Source organism: Schistocerca nitens, chromosome 9, assembly GCF_023898315.1.
Source record: "Schistocerca nitens isolate TAMUIC-IGC-003100 chromosome 9, iqSchNite1.1, whole genome shotgun sequence".
In the NCBI taxonomy this organism is placed as follows: domain Eukaryota; kingdom Metazoa; phylum Arthropoda; class Insecta; order Orthoptera; family Acrididae; genus Schistocerca; species Schistocerca nitens.
The window spans coordinates 328,647,273-328,662,367 of NC_064622.1; the positions used below are offsets into that span (position 1 = coordinate 328,647,273).

The following is a 15,095-nucleotide window of genomic DNA, read 5'->3' on the forward strand; positions in this document are numbered from 1 at the left end:
AAATAAAATCTGCAGGTACTATCTTAACGACTTTAAATGATGAGTACGATAGTAGAAGTCCTTTTGAGAATGCGGTATATTTCTGCAAAACATTTATTTGCTATCGATGGTCCAGCAATTAAATAAAATATAAGCTGAATAACAGGGAAACAATAGATTCCTACTGCACGTAATTAGCTATGAACAACAACATAGCACGCGACATATTCACTTCTAAACGCACACTACGTCCTCACTGGAGAAGCCAAGGAAATCTCACAAGTGCACAAGTCGGCAATCCAAAGGTTTTCTATCTGCCGCGACCACTCGCAAACCGCTCCACACTCTCCAAGTCTCTGCCGCGACCGTGCGTCCGTCGCGCCGTCACGTCCAGCACTCCCCTATCCTGTCCCGTACTCCCCAAACTCCCTTCCATTCACTTCGATAGCTGCCTCCCTTAGTAACGAGCGCTGTGATTGGCTAGACTCGTTCCCTCCTCGTCTCCAAGCTAACGTACACTCACAAACGTAAAACACTTTCTAAATATTGGATTTTCATTTAAATAACTTGAAATTATATAAATATTCTTACGGCTGGACCATAAACACGCTCTAACACACATTATTAGATACATAAACAAATTAAATAAACATATATCAAAGGAATACAACAAAAGGTAGGCCAGTACCCTAATGTCTCTGTGCTTTCTATAACACAGAAGTATTTAACTAATTATTTCTTCATGAGTAGTATATATCGGACATAAACAAAGATGTAGATGAAAAAATATAAGCATGCTGCTACCGTTTTTTCGTGTCACTGTGGAGAACTTATGGCCTGACGCGATCGATAGTGATAGGCCACTTTGACCTACAATAACTCATGTATTATTCAAGTTACATGGCTGTAATTCATTCCAATTTAGGTTTACACGAATAGCTTTCTAAAGACACGGCGATCGACAAAATCGGATGAAGCGTTTATATTTTGGAAATTCGTTGCTGGGTGTTTCTTGTATAACCCTCAGATATTAAACTTTAAACTAATAAAGATATTGAAAATCTGATTAAACCATCAGAATCGTCGTGCAGATAATGGTAATGTACATGTTTCTTTTTGAGGTTTCATGATTCAACTGGCTACTATTAATTTAAATACGAACTGTGAAATGTCTGCCATTAAGGTTTCACAAAGTCCGCCATCTTTGGCCCTCCCGGCGCACAGCGTCACCAAGGGATTCCCAGCCCCGTGCTCGATGGACCACGCGCTCCGGCCGTTGTGAGGCAGCACGCGGATGCTAACGAGCTGGGCCCTGCCGCGCGGCCCGAGCGGTGGACGCCAACTCTGAACTTAGAATATTTCCAGGACGCCGCAACTCGCCCGTTACCTCACACAGTGTCCGGCGGCTCTGAAGCTGGCAAGACATGATAATCTCAGGACGATATTCCCCGCCTTGACTGCTGATAAGGCCCAGTTTTATTTTAGATTTCACTGTGTGCAGGAAGTCTTCTATTCCAGGCAATACTTTTAAGATTAAATTTAACAATATTTTAAGTAAGTAACGCAAAACCATAGGCTGCGCAGATGAGTCGAAACAGGATGACACGGATGGTTGCTGGACCATTTTCCTCAACTGCATTGTCAGGTTAAGACTGCCACGATACAAGTGTTTAATGCTGAAACAAACAACAGCGGATGAGAAATGACCACGTACAAAAATTCAACAGCTGAGAAACGTGCACACTTCGCAAAGCACCTAACACCAACATAAAACCGACGGAAGAGTGAGTCCAAAGCGTCCACGTAGCCTTTCTCCTATTGCAATGACAGGCAGCGTTGTATCTGTTCCGTATCAGGCAAAGTGGGAACTGAGAGCAGTGAAATTACAGATACAGCAACCATGGAACGTGGGTTTTAAATTGCATAAACCACTGAACAAACCCTCTTTTTACACATCCACGTAAGCATCTTGCATCTGAGAATTCCAGTTTCACACACGGCGCGTTCACTGTCTTTCTTAACGAAAGGTTTATTTTAAATCATAGCATCATATCAGAATACTGATATTATCTACAATTTTTGGATACTACGAAGAAGATACATACACATATCAACCAGGACATTGTGACCATATTCCAGGTGTGATATCGATCCGGATCAGATCTGGCGAGTTGGAGGAGGGGGACGGGGGGGGAGTGGGAGGGGAGCACATCAATTGGAACTCGCCACTGTGTTCCTCAAATCACTCCATCACATTCCTGCTCTTGTGACTTGGCTCGTTACCTTGTTGAAAAATGCCACTGCCATCGGGAACATGATCGCCATGAAGGGGTGTACGTAGGCTGCAACCAGTGTACGATACTCCTTGGCCGTCGCGGTGCCTTGCACGAGCTCCATTGTACCTGTGTATGCCCACGTGAATGTTCCCCAGAACATATAGGAGCCACAACCAGCTTCTCTCTGTCCAACACTACAGGCGTCAAGGAGCTGTTCCTCTGGAAGACGTTGGATTCGCGCCCTCCCTTCGGCGTGATGAAGGAGGTATCGGGATTCATCAGACTATGTAACGCTCTGCCACTGCACCAACGTCCAGTGCCAATGGTCACGTGCCCATTTTACAAGGGGAGGCAGCCAATTGTGAAATTCAGATTCGATTCATACTGCGCATAATAAAAGCTCATGGCCAGAGGTGTAATGTGGCAAAGCACCAAGATTCACTTCTCAGCCGTTGTCGAGAAAATCGACAGTTAAAAGAAACCGTTGCGATGAAGTACTCTCTACGATTAATAGTTTCGTACAGCGTCGTGGCGCAGCGGGAAGTGCTCGGGTTCGTAATCCGAAGGTCGCCGAATCGAATCTCGTACCGTGCAATTTTTTTTATTATTAGTTTTTTGTATTTCAATATATATATATATATATATATATATATATATATATATATATATATATATATATATATATATACGGAGATAATACATATATACTATTAATGAATTGCTTATGCATGTTGGTGAAGGCGGATCGCTCTCCAATTGTACCGCCTCCATTTTTCCGTTTTTTTAACAGGGTGTACCAAAGCTCTCCCGTCCGCACTGATTTTCGACGATGTTATAAGTTGCGCTAGGGACCGCATCTACCTTCTTTCGAAGTTAGCAGGCAACTACGCTGTCATGCGGCGGCTCGTTTCGGCCCATTCAACATCTGTCCTTCAAGTGTAACGAGCGAGAAACGGAGTTTATATTTCATACCTGCCACAGCGAATTTGTGTTCGTTGGGTCTCTATTCTAATTCGAACGTTTGACTTACGTTATACGTATTCGTTTCGGAATATCGTTTCTACGTCTTCCGTTAACTATAGGTGGTTAACATTATGAAGACAATTAATAAGATTTGTGAAATAGGACATTGTTTGCGGAAAACATAATGAAGTCGCCAGTTTTTCCACGACAAACGACTTTCAACAACTTATTATATGCATAATTGTTGCAACTGATTGCCGGGATATATATATATATATATATATATATATATATATATATATTACAAAAAACAAATACTAAAAAAAAAGTTGCATGGTGCGAGATTCGATCCGGCGACCTTCGGATTACAAACACGAGCACTTACCGCTGCGCCACGACACTGTGGAATATTATTAATCGTAGAGAGTATTTCACCGCAAAGGTTTCTTTTAACTGTCGATTTTCTCGACAACGGCTGAAAAGTGCATCTTGGTGCTTTGCCACATCACACCTCTGGCCATGAGCTTTTATTATGCGCAGTATGAATCGAATCTGAAATTCACAATTGACGGCCTCCCCTTGTTAGTCGTACTTGGCGATGTCGTGGTGTTGACATCAGCACACGCATGGGTCATCGACTGCGGAGGTCCATTGTTAGGAGTGTTCGGCGCTCTGACGCATTTATACTCTGCCCAGCGTTAAAGTCTGATGTTAGTTCCGCAACAGTTGACCGCGTGTCCTTTTTTTACCAGCCTGCCCAGCCTACGACATCGGTAATGATGAGAGGCCGCCCAACCCCACGACGTCTGGACGCGGTTTCACCTCGGTGTCGCCACGTGTTGAAGACACTCAGCACAGCCATCCTCGAACACCCGACAAGTCGTGCAGTTTCAGAAATGCTCGTGCCGAGCCTCCGGGTCATCACTATCTGCCCTCTTCAAACTCAGATAGATCGCGCGCCTTCCCTATTGTAGAGACGGACAGCACGCTCACCTATACTACATGCATCGTGCGTGTGTCTGACTAGCGGTCAATCCTCGTCGGGTAACGCTGCTATTGCTTGGATTGGTTTATATCGATAGTACGTCAGTGGTCATAATATTCTGTCTGATCAGTATAGTTCCCTAAAGAACAACCGAAGTTCCTTCAACATCAGGACAAAGAAGCTGCGTCCATTAACCACGCAACTAAATACAAGGGAAAGGTGAAAAATACGCTTGCTAATACTGAAAGACTGCTTTATTTTCACTGTAGTCAAAACCTTGTAATTCTGTCAGTGACGGCAAAGGACTTGGAAGGGCAATTGAACGGAATAAAGATAGTCTTGAAAAAAGATTATTAGTTGAATATCAATAAAAGTAGAATAAGGATAATGGAATATAGTCGAATTAAATCAGGCCTTGCTGAGGGAATTAGGTTAGTAAATTGATGACTTTTTCTATTTGAGTGGCAAAGTAACTGACGACGACGGAAGTAAACAGGTTTTTAAAATGATGAGTATAAAAAGGTTTTCTGAAAAATAGAAATTTCTTAACACCGAATATAAATGTAAATGTTAGGAAATCGTTCCTGAAGGTGCTGCTGCAGAATAAAACTGAATATTTGGTGGGTAGATCAGATTATTAATGAGAAAGGGCTGAGTCGACCTGAGGAGAAATTTCTGGCACAACTTGACTGAAAGAAGGAATTACTTGCCAGGAGCCAGAATGTGGCAATGAGGTGGAGTCAGTACATTACAGGAAGGAACGAGGTGGAATCAAGGCTTCAGAACGATGAGCCGGTTCAAGTGGTGTAGGTTGCAGCAGTTAGGAAAAGTCTGATAGTCTTACACAGGCCAGGCTACACCAGCGTCGAGAGCTGCATTAAACCACGCTTCGAACTGAACACCACAACAACAACAACAACAAGTCATACACCTTTAAAATTCTTCCTATCTGCAGCTGCCATCACTGAAAAGTTTCCTGGTCATTGGTTTATTGAGATGTGGAAATAGGTAGAAGTAAGAAAGCGCCAAACCTAGTGGATACGCTATATGTTACAACTATGTAAATGTACTGAACGAAAAGTCACACGGTAACGTACATTTATTGTGCAGCCAACCTTTACATCTCAGAGTAGTAATTGCTGCCCAAGTCCTCAATCATTTGTTTGACTATTCCGATCTTTGTCTTCCTCTACAGTTTTCACCGTCTTTAGCACCATCTAGTAGCGTGGAAGAAATGCCCTGACGTCTTAACATATGTCCTATCATCCTCTTCTTCGTCTCGTCAATGTTTCCCATATATTCCTTTCTTCGCCCATTCCGCAAAGAATCTCCTCATTTCTTATAAGATAATTTTCAACTCTTTCTGTTGTACCACATCTCAAAAGCCTCGATTCTCTTCTTTCCAGTTTTCTCATAGATCATGATTCACTAGCCTACAATGCCGTGTTTCAAACATACAATCTCAGAAATTTCTTCCTTAAATCAAGGGAGATTTCTAATAGTGATAGAATTCTTTCGACTGAGAATGCCGTCTTTGCTTGTGCTGAACTGATTTTTATGTTTTCCTTACTTCGTTCGTCATTTGCTTCCAAGGTAGCAAAATACATTAACCACATATATTTCGTGATCCACAATGTCAGTGATAAGTTTAGCGCTAATCTCATTTCTGCTGCTCCTCTAATTTCTTGGTTCATTGGTTTGCTCTTAATCCATATTTTGTACTCATTCCATTTAAAAGATCGTATAATTCCTCTTCATTTTCACTAAGGAGAGCTACGTCATCAACGCATTTCTTCAGTTGTGTTATCATTCATGAAACTTACTTCTGTTTATCTCACTGCTTGTCCGATGTATAGATTGAACAGTAGGTTCGTAAGAATACATCACTGTCATATGTCATTTTAATTCCAGCTCTTAGTTCTTGGTATTCGACCCTTCTTGTTCTCTCTTGGTTGTTGTTCACATAGCATAGCACCGAGCGAGGTGGCGCAGTGGTTAGCACACTGGACTCGCATTCGGGAGGACGACGGTTCAATCCCGTCTCCGGCCATCCTGATTTAGGTTTTCCGTGATTTCCCTAAATCGCTTCAGGCAAATGCCGGGATGGATCCTTTGAAAGGGCACGGCCGATTTCCTTCCCCATCCCGAGCTTGCGCTCCGTCTCTAATGACCTCGTTGTCGACGGGACGATAAACACTAAATCTCCTCCTCCTCCTTCATATAGCATACTGCTGTGCAGTCAGTGCCAAGTAACATAGCTCGATGAAACTTGAACCATATACACAAAGCACTGTGAAAAAGATAAATGAGAATTCTTTCACGAAAGAAGACGAAGTAAATATTCCAGAGTTCGAAACCAGAACAGCTGTTAGCACAAGTGAGATAAAAGTAGATATCTTAGGTGTTGCGAAACAACTCAAATCACTTAAGAAAGGCAAGTCTTCCGGTCCAAGTGGTATACAAATCAGGTTCCTTTCAGAGTATGCAGACAATAGCGCCTTTCTTAGCAATCATATACAACCGCTCACTTGACGAAAGGTCTGTTCCTAAAGACTGGACAGTAGCACAGGTCACACCAATATTCAAGAAAGTAAATAGGAGTAACCCATTGAATTACACACCCATATCACTGACCTCAATTTGCAGTAGGATTCAGGACCATATACTGTACTCGAACATTATGAATCACCTTGAAGAAAATTACTTATTGATACATAACCAACACGGAGTCAGTAAATATCGTTCTTGTGCAACGGAGCTAGTTCTTTATTCCCATGAAGTAATGAATGCTGTCGACAAGGGATCTCAGAGCGATTTACAGAAGGCTTTTGATACCGTTCCTGACAAGCGACTATTAATCAGATTGCGTGTATATGGAGTATCGTCTCAGTTGTGTGACTGGATTCGTGATTTCCTCTCAGAGAGGTCACAGTTCGTAGTGAAAGACGGTAAATCATCGAGTAGAACAGAAGTGATATCTGGCGTTCCGCAAGGTAGTGTCATAGGCCCTCTGCTGTTCCTGATTTACATAAATGATCTAGGTGATAATCTGAGCAGCCCCCTTAGATTGTTTGCAGACGACCCAGTAATTAACAGTCTAGTAAAATAACCATACGATCAATCCTAATTAAAAAATACTAGAGAGAATTTCTGTATGGTGCGAAAAGTGGTAACTGGCACTAAACAAAGAAAAGTGCGAGGTCATCCACATGGGTACTAAAAGAAATCCGATAAATTTTGGGTATACGATAAATCGCACAAATCTAAGGGCTGTCAATTCGACTAAATACCTAGGAATTACAATTACGAGCAACTTAAATTGGAAAGACCACATAGATAATATTGTGGGGAAGGCGAAACAAATACTGCGTCTTGTTGTCAGAACACTTAGAAGATGCGACAAACCCACTAAAGAGACAGCCTACATTACACTTCTCCGTCCTCTGCTGGAATAATGCTGCGCGGTGTGGGATCCTTACCAGGTAGGCCTGACGGAGCACATCGAAAGGGTGCAAAGAAGGGCACCTCGTTTCGTGTTATCGCGCATTGGGGTTGAGTGTCACTGATATGATACCCGAGTTGGGGTGGCAGTCACTGAAACAAAGGCGGTTTTCTTTGCTGCGAGATCTATTTACGAAATTTCAATCACCAACTTTCTCTTCCGAAGGCGAGAATATTTTGTTGACACCCATCTACGTAGCGAGAAATGATCATCATAATAAAATAAGAGAAATAGAACGGAAAGATTTATGTTTTCATTTTTCCCACGCGCCATTCGAGAGTGGAATGGTAGAAAAGTAGTACGAAAATGGTTGGATGAACCCTCTGCCAAGTACTTAAGTGTGAATTGCAGAGTAACCATGTAGATGTAGATGTAGATCCCCAATGAGACGAACAGAGATCACGCTTTTATTCGAAAATAATAATTGCGCTGAAGTCACAGTGATTCATGGTGGTTTCTGGACATTACAAAATGCGAAACGTGGTTCTTAACAGGGTGCGTGATCACCACCGACGGTGATGCATACTCTGCAACGTGTTCCCATGCTGGCCACAAGGTTACTGAGAAGTTTTTGTGGCAGAAAGTTCCATTCCTCCACCAGCGTGATAGGCAGTTGCTGGATGGTCGTTGGTGCTTGCGGACGTCCTGCAATACGACTCACCAACGAATTTGACACGAGCTCGATAGGATTTTAGTCGCGGAACGCGCAGACCAGTGCATTGGCCGAATATTCTCCCGTTCCAAATATTTCTTCATCTACGCTGTTCAACGCGGTCGCACATTGTCGTCCATAAAAATCAAGCCAGAGCCGAATGTGCCTCCCAACAGACGCCCTTAGAGAAGAAGTGTAGTGTCATAATAATTTTGACCAATGAATGTACCGTGTTCAAAGATTTAGAGGCCACTACGCCCATGCAACATTATGCCACCCTACACCATAACACCTCGGCCATCAAAAGGGTCATTTTCGACAAAGCTGGCTGTGTCTTCATATAGGAAATGAGCACTGAATGAATTTAATTGAAAGAATCCAATCCGTCAGTTACCGAGCGAATCGTAAATTTAAAAGGTGCTTCTCGGGTGAAGTAACGTGTTATGGATCTAAGATAAATTCCGCAGATATTATAAGTGTTCCAGCATAAACATCATTCTGTATATGATGCGATCTGACTGCGTGGTAAAAGTTCCTTCGGCAGTTAAGTTCGGCTGCTCCGGGCATCTAACAGGTACGAGGGTGAGTCAAATGAAAACCTTAAATTTGTAATAACAAATCGAAATTTCGCGCCGTTATTCTGTAAGTTGATAAGCGTGCTACAAACAGCGTGCAGAATGGCCTGTAGGTGACAGCATAGTGCAGATGCACACATACAATTGCAGTATCAGTATAAAGATGGCCGCCCCACTTGCGACTTGCACCAGGGATGAACAGCGTTCTATTATTCGGATTTTGCGTAGTGAAGGTGTGAAACCTATTGAAATTCATCGATGAATGAAGGTTCAGTACGGTGATGCATGTTTGTCACAGCAGCAAGTCTACGAATGGAGTAGGAAGTTCGCAAATGGTGTGACTTCAGTGGAAGATTCTCCTCGTCCAGGTCAGGCACAACGAGTTGTGACTCCACAGAACACTGCAGCAGTTGAAGCCATAGTGAAGGAAAACCGCCGAGTGACACTGAATGAAATTGCAGCATGTTTACAGATTAGTCATGGGTCACCACACCACATTGTGCATGATGTGCTCCAGATTCACAAAGTGTCTGCAAGATGGGTGGCACGGCAGCTGACTCCTGAAATGGGAGAACGACATGTTGGTGCTTTTGAAGAACTTCTTCGGCGCTTTGAACGAGAAGATGGGGGCTTCCTTGGAAGAATCGTTACTGGGGACGAAACCTGGATTTACTTCCACCAACCGGAAACTAAGAGAGTGAGCAAGGATTGGCGCCATTCCTCATCACCAAAACCAAAGAAGTTTCGAACAGAACCATCAGCAGGGAAGGTTATGCTGACACTCGTTTGTGACGAAAAAGGCGTCATTTTGGAGCATTACATGCCTAGAGGGACCACTGTCACCAGTGCATCATATACAGATCTCCTAAAAAATCATCTGCGGCCTGCAATCAAATCAAAGCGACGTGGATTGCTGTCAGCAGGTGTCCTTTTGCAACATGACAATGCAAGGTCCCACACTGTCCATACAACAGTTGCAACAATCACAGACCTGCATTTTGAGTATCTTCCTCATCCACCATACTCACCAGACCTTGCCCCAAGTGATTTCAATATGTTTGGACCACTCAAAGACGCAATGGGACGAAAGAAGTTCCGTTCTGATGAAGAGGTACGCCACGCGGTGCATGAGTGGTTGCGCGGACTACCATAAGAATTTTTTCTAAAGGAATTATGCACTTTGTAAGCGCTGGAGGACTTGCATTGAGCGTGGAGGAAGTTATGTTGAAATGTGATACAGCTTTTTACCACTTCTGCACAATAAATAATATTCTAAAAAATATTTAAGGTTTTCATTTGACTCACCCTTGTATAACAGAATATTCCACAACAAATCTAAGAATCAACAGTTCCCCGAACTTCACACAGCAAGTAATAAATTTTAAAAAAACTGATCTGCAAACAATTAAAACTAAACATCACACAGTCACACGTATCCTCTCAGTATGTAAAAAAAGAATCGCTGAAATAATTGAACAAATAAATTCTGCGTATCTCAGCATTAACTTCGATTATCGCGGCCTGGCACAAATAAAATAAAGGTTAGTCAGTAACGAATACAGACCAAAGGCCGACTATTACAATAGTCTTCATGTTTTCTTCTGCTACATCCGTCATCCAGGTACCTCTTTCCCTGAAGCGTGCAGCTGGGTGCTGGCTCGGTATCCCTTAATCGTCGAGAAAATGTAACAAATTTCCGCACAATGATTAATAAACGCTTTTATTTCCACTCTCTACCTTCCTCTAATCACTCAGCAAACGTTTTCAACACATCATTCTAGTTTTACGTTTTGAATTAATGCTTTGCGTGGCAATAAAAGGGCGAATGCAAACGGGCCGTGATGTGCTGAAAATATTTTTTTCTCCTCCATTGACATTTCCCCCTCCTCCCGTAGAACAGGCACAGTTTGGACTGTCAGAGACAACACATTTATCTGCGCCTCACCCAGAGCGATGTAAAATGTGGAAAGTGGTTTAAAACATTAAAACAGTGTTAAATGATGTTTAGTTCGTAAACTTAAATAACGATGATTTTCTTATAGATTAGAACAATAAAATCCGATTCCTCACAATTCCACGATAAAACCTCATGTCTACCACTGATGGTTTACATTGTTGAAGATGCTGGTAATGCACGATTTGAGACAATCAGGGGTAAGGGCAGATTTGTAGGTGGATTTGTTGATGTTGAGTATAGAGTGAGCGTTAGGCTATATGGATTTTTGTTGGAGAATATTTTGGGAAAAAAGATGGATAGAACTGATAGGTAAGATTGGGAACGTGATTAAAGTTTCGAAGGGACAGATGTATATGTGTAAGATTAGAGGTATATGTTGTTTAAGCCCGACGGAATACGAAGGTTGGAAATCATGGATCAAACGGATGGGTGGTTGCTGTCAAGTCTTCAGGAAGTATTAGAAATTCGAAGATGTTCAGAATGAGAGAACAAATGGGGGTGGGGGAAATTAATAAGTTAAAATATTCGGTTGTGAGATGATAGCAGAACGCAAAAATCAGTTCATAGCGCGTGGTGTTCGTTGATTTGAGGAAAGTGACAGGATTTTGTTGGAGTGGAAAACAAGGTGGCATCGGATAAGAGAGGGTAGGTTGGTTGAAATCTTTGTACATGTGAAAGATAGAGGGATGCATTCCCAATGTTTGGTAGGTTACCAGTTTTAGTCTACTGTGATATTTCCGTCGTATGGTCAGTAGGTGGAATTTACATATTACTGTGTGGCCAAGGATTAATGTAAGGTATTACAGACTTTTAGTCAAACGAATAAGACGGTTCTAAAAGGGGAAATAAAAGTCGTGATGGTTGAAGCTGTGCAATGTTCGTCCTCTGTTATTGTCTATGTCATGTAAGGCTTAATCCTGAAGAGCCATTGGTTGCACCAAGAGGTAAGTAGATTAAGACATAGTTGGCAAGATTTTTGAGATTTTTGGGAGGTAGAGTATAGAATTAGTAGCGTGGGGTCATCAGGGTATTGGAGGGAGGGGCGGGGGAGCTTAGGAGGATAACGGTTAGGTATACGAACAGCCTTGAGGATATACAAGAGTGGAGATAGACATAGATAGATAGATAGATCGAGGGAGAGAGAGAGGGGGGGGAGGGGGGAGAGAAGAGAGTCTTGGAACCCACCTGCATCAACATGGAAAATGAACACTCCTTATAAATCTTCACCAGTTTCGAATAACTTCACAATGATGATAAAACGTCTGAAAAACACTCTCTTATGATGGTATGGTAAATTAGCGATTCTGTCTGAATGGGACCAACACAGCATTACCGCAAAAAAAACCTTTTTGGAAGGCCTAACTTTTATTATTGCAGAACATGTCTCATCGGTACAAATACAAAATTTCGTCGATATCAACACCACCTCTGTGTGAGGCTGAGAAACATTCAGTATGCCATTGGTGTTCAGGTTTTTGGTAGAATATTATTTCCCAAAAGCCTTGTTCCGATGTCTGCAGCCAACTTGCAGATATTAGGGGTAAGGATTGGGGTGGGAAGTGTTCCCCTGGAAATTGTGATAGGACCGCTATTATGTTCTATATACATAAATGAACTGAAGGACAGGGGATGCAGCAATCTGCGACTACTTGCTGGTGATGCTGTGGCGTACGGAAAGGTGTCGTCGTTGAGTGACTGTAGGAGGATACATGATAACTTGGACAAAATTTCTAGTTGACGTGATGAGTGGCAGCTAGCTCTAAATGTAGAAAAATCTAAGTTAATGCAGATGAGTAAGAAAAACAAACCTGTAATGTTCGAATACAGCATTAGTAGTGCGCTGTCATGTGGAGCATATCTTGCAGCAACGTTGTAAAGCAATGTAAGAAGTATTCTAGGGAAGACGAAAAGTCTTCGGTTTATTGGAAACATCTTAGGAAAGTGTGGTTGATATCTAAGTCAGACACCATATAGGACGCTTGTGCCATCCAGCCTTGAGTACTGCTCGAGTTTTTGAGGTGGTATTGAATGAAGACATTGAAGCAAGTCAGAGGGTGCTAGATTTGTTATCAGTGAGTTCGCGCAACATGCAATAATTATGGAGATGCTTCGGGAACACAAATGGGAATCCCTAGAAAGAAGGCAACGTTCTTTCCAGGGAACGCTATTGAGAAAATTTAGGGAACCAGCATTTAAAGCTGACTGCAGAACGATCCTACTGCTATCAACGAACGTTTCACGTAAGGATTACGAAGATAAGAAAAATTAGGGCTCGTACAGAAGTATAAAGACAGTCGGTTTTCCCTCGCTCTATTTGCAAGTGGAACAGGAAAAGAAATTACTGGCAGTGGAGCAGGGTATAGGTCGCGCAGGATACGGTGGCCGAAGCGCAGTGACTAGTTTCCTACCAAAAAGCTGGGCGAGTTCATTTGTTTGTTCAGAAGGGGCCGAAAAGCGCTTGTCATCTTTCAGCCGTTCGGAAATGACAGAATCGACACCCTCGCCCTGCAACCTGTCTCAAACGATTTTACATAAACTATTCGATAAAGAAATTTCATTTTTGCTTTACTTGTAGCTTTATATGTCAAGTTCATTATGATGTGACAATAATTTCATTAATGGTCACAGTTACTGGGATATTTACGTGTAAGTGAGACGCTGCGTGAAATTCGAAAAGTTTGCAATGAATAATAGGGGACGACATGATTTTGCGTCTGGTGCGTATTACATAATATATTGCTGCATCTGAAATTTAGCTAACGTATTGAACTTTTCTTTGGATATGGTTGGAGGTCTCTATCTGTCACCAATCACGAGAAAATTGATCTGACGTAGCACACCCATTTACGATCGCGCCGCGCCAGCGATGAAGTCAGAGTGAAATACGCACAATATTTCTCATATTTCATAAACGGTTTGAGATATCGAAATATGAGTTTGGCCAATGACAGCACACAAAGAGGAGATTATTTTGCCATATGGTTATTGTGCAAAACTTCGTTATCCGCCGTGTTATTCCACTAACTACACACTTTTCTGATAAAAGAATGTAATTTTTAAGGGCCATCGATAACTGTTGAAACAAGAAATGCTATGGTTTTTGTAACAAGATAACTGAAGTCATTACATGTTTATTTTGTAACGAGGATGTGCTTTTTCCTAAGATACTGACCTTACTTTTCCTCATTTCCTCACTTTATAAATCACCATGTCAGAATTCTCTCGCAATTGTGTCTGCACAACATGTTACTGAGGTGAGGCTGTGTAAAATCCGCTGAGTTTTGGCAAAAGAAGCAAATTTTATCATGGCAACGAGAGAAATGTTTAGGTTTTACTCAAATACCCCTCGTGACTCTTCTCTGAAAGTTACAAATGGTTAACAAACCAGGCGAAATAAATAGCTGCATTCTCGACAGAATCCTTTTTAGATACTTTTGAATGGTCACCGTGCAAGTGTGGGTGGGGAGGGGCCCAGCTTAGTATTTACCAAAAATGTGAGTGTTGGCTTCTGTTTAGAATGGCACTTCCCCTCCAGTGCTCGGAATTTCCCCTACAGCGCTCTGTGCGACCCCCACCACTGCCGCTCTCCCCAGGCTTCCCCACCCGACTGCACTTCCAGCGGCCACTACATTTTGCGCGCACTATACAATCCGCCCCGCACCGTACAGTGGTTTGCGATGTAAGTACGTAGACGTATATGTACTTTAATATGAAACGCCTCACCCTTATTCGTGATTCAGAATAGCAGCTTTTTTATTACCATCGAACAGTCTACGCCCTGTGCTCTTTATTTCAGAAACGTGGATATCTGAGTGTGGCACTGAAGTCTACGTACAGCTTGGTGTGTTGTAACAGTACGTACACTGCTTGTGTGAGGTCTGAGGACTGCAACTGTGTGCCTTTAGCAGGCGGTGCTCTGCGAGGATGGCGGCGGTGGGGCCGTACCCGCTGCCGCCCCCGGGGGCGGCTCTGGTGTCGCGGCTGCTCAACCTGCTGCAGCGCTGAGCCGACGACGCCTGTACTGCCACACGCTTCTGACCCGACCGGGGCGTTCGTAAGGGACGCCGTCGCGCTCACACGTCTTACCAGGTTCTCACGCACGGCTCGCTGGTTGTGGGACACGGGAGGTGCTAACCCTGGTCTGGTGCCTGCTTCACTAACAAAGCGGTGGCGGTTTTGGGATCATTTCGACAGCTGCTATTCAAA

General features: G+C 42.8%; 1 protein-coding gene across 1 annotated transcript in view; it reads left to right on the plus strand.

Moving 5' to 3' along the window:
• Positions 1–14,894, plus strand: part of LOC126204220 (phospholipase A2-like) — a 144,784-nt gene extending 129,890 nt beyond the window's left edge. The window contains exon 5 of the mRNA XM_049938617.1: positions 14,798–14,894. Within this exon, the coding sequence (XP_049794574.1) occupies positions 14,798–14,894 (97 nt within the window). The remainder of the gene's footprint in view (positions 1–14,797) is intronic.
• Positions 14,895–15,095: the final 201 nt, after the last annotated feature.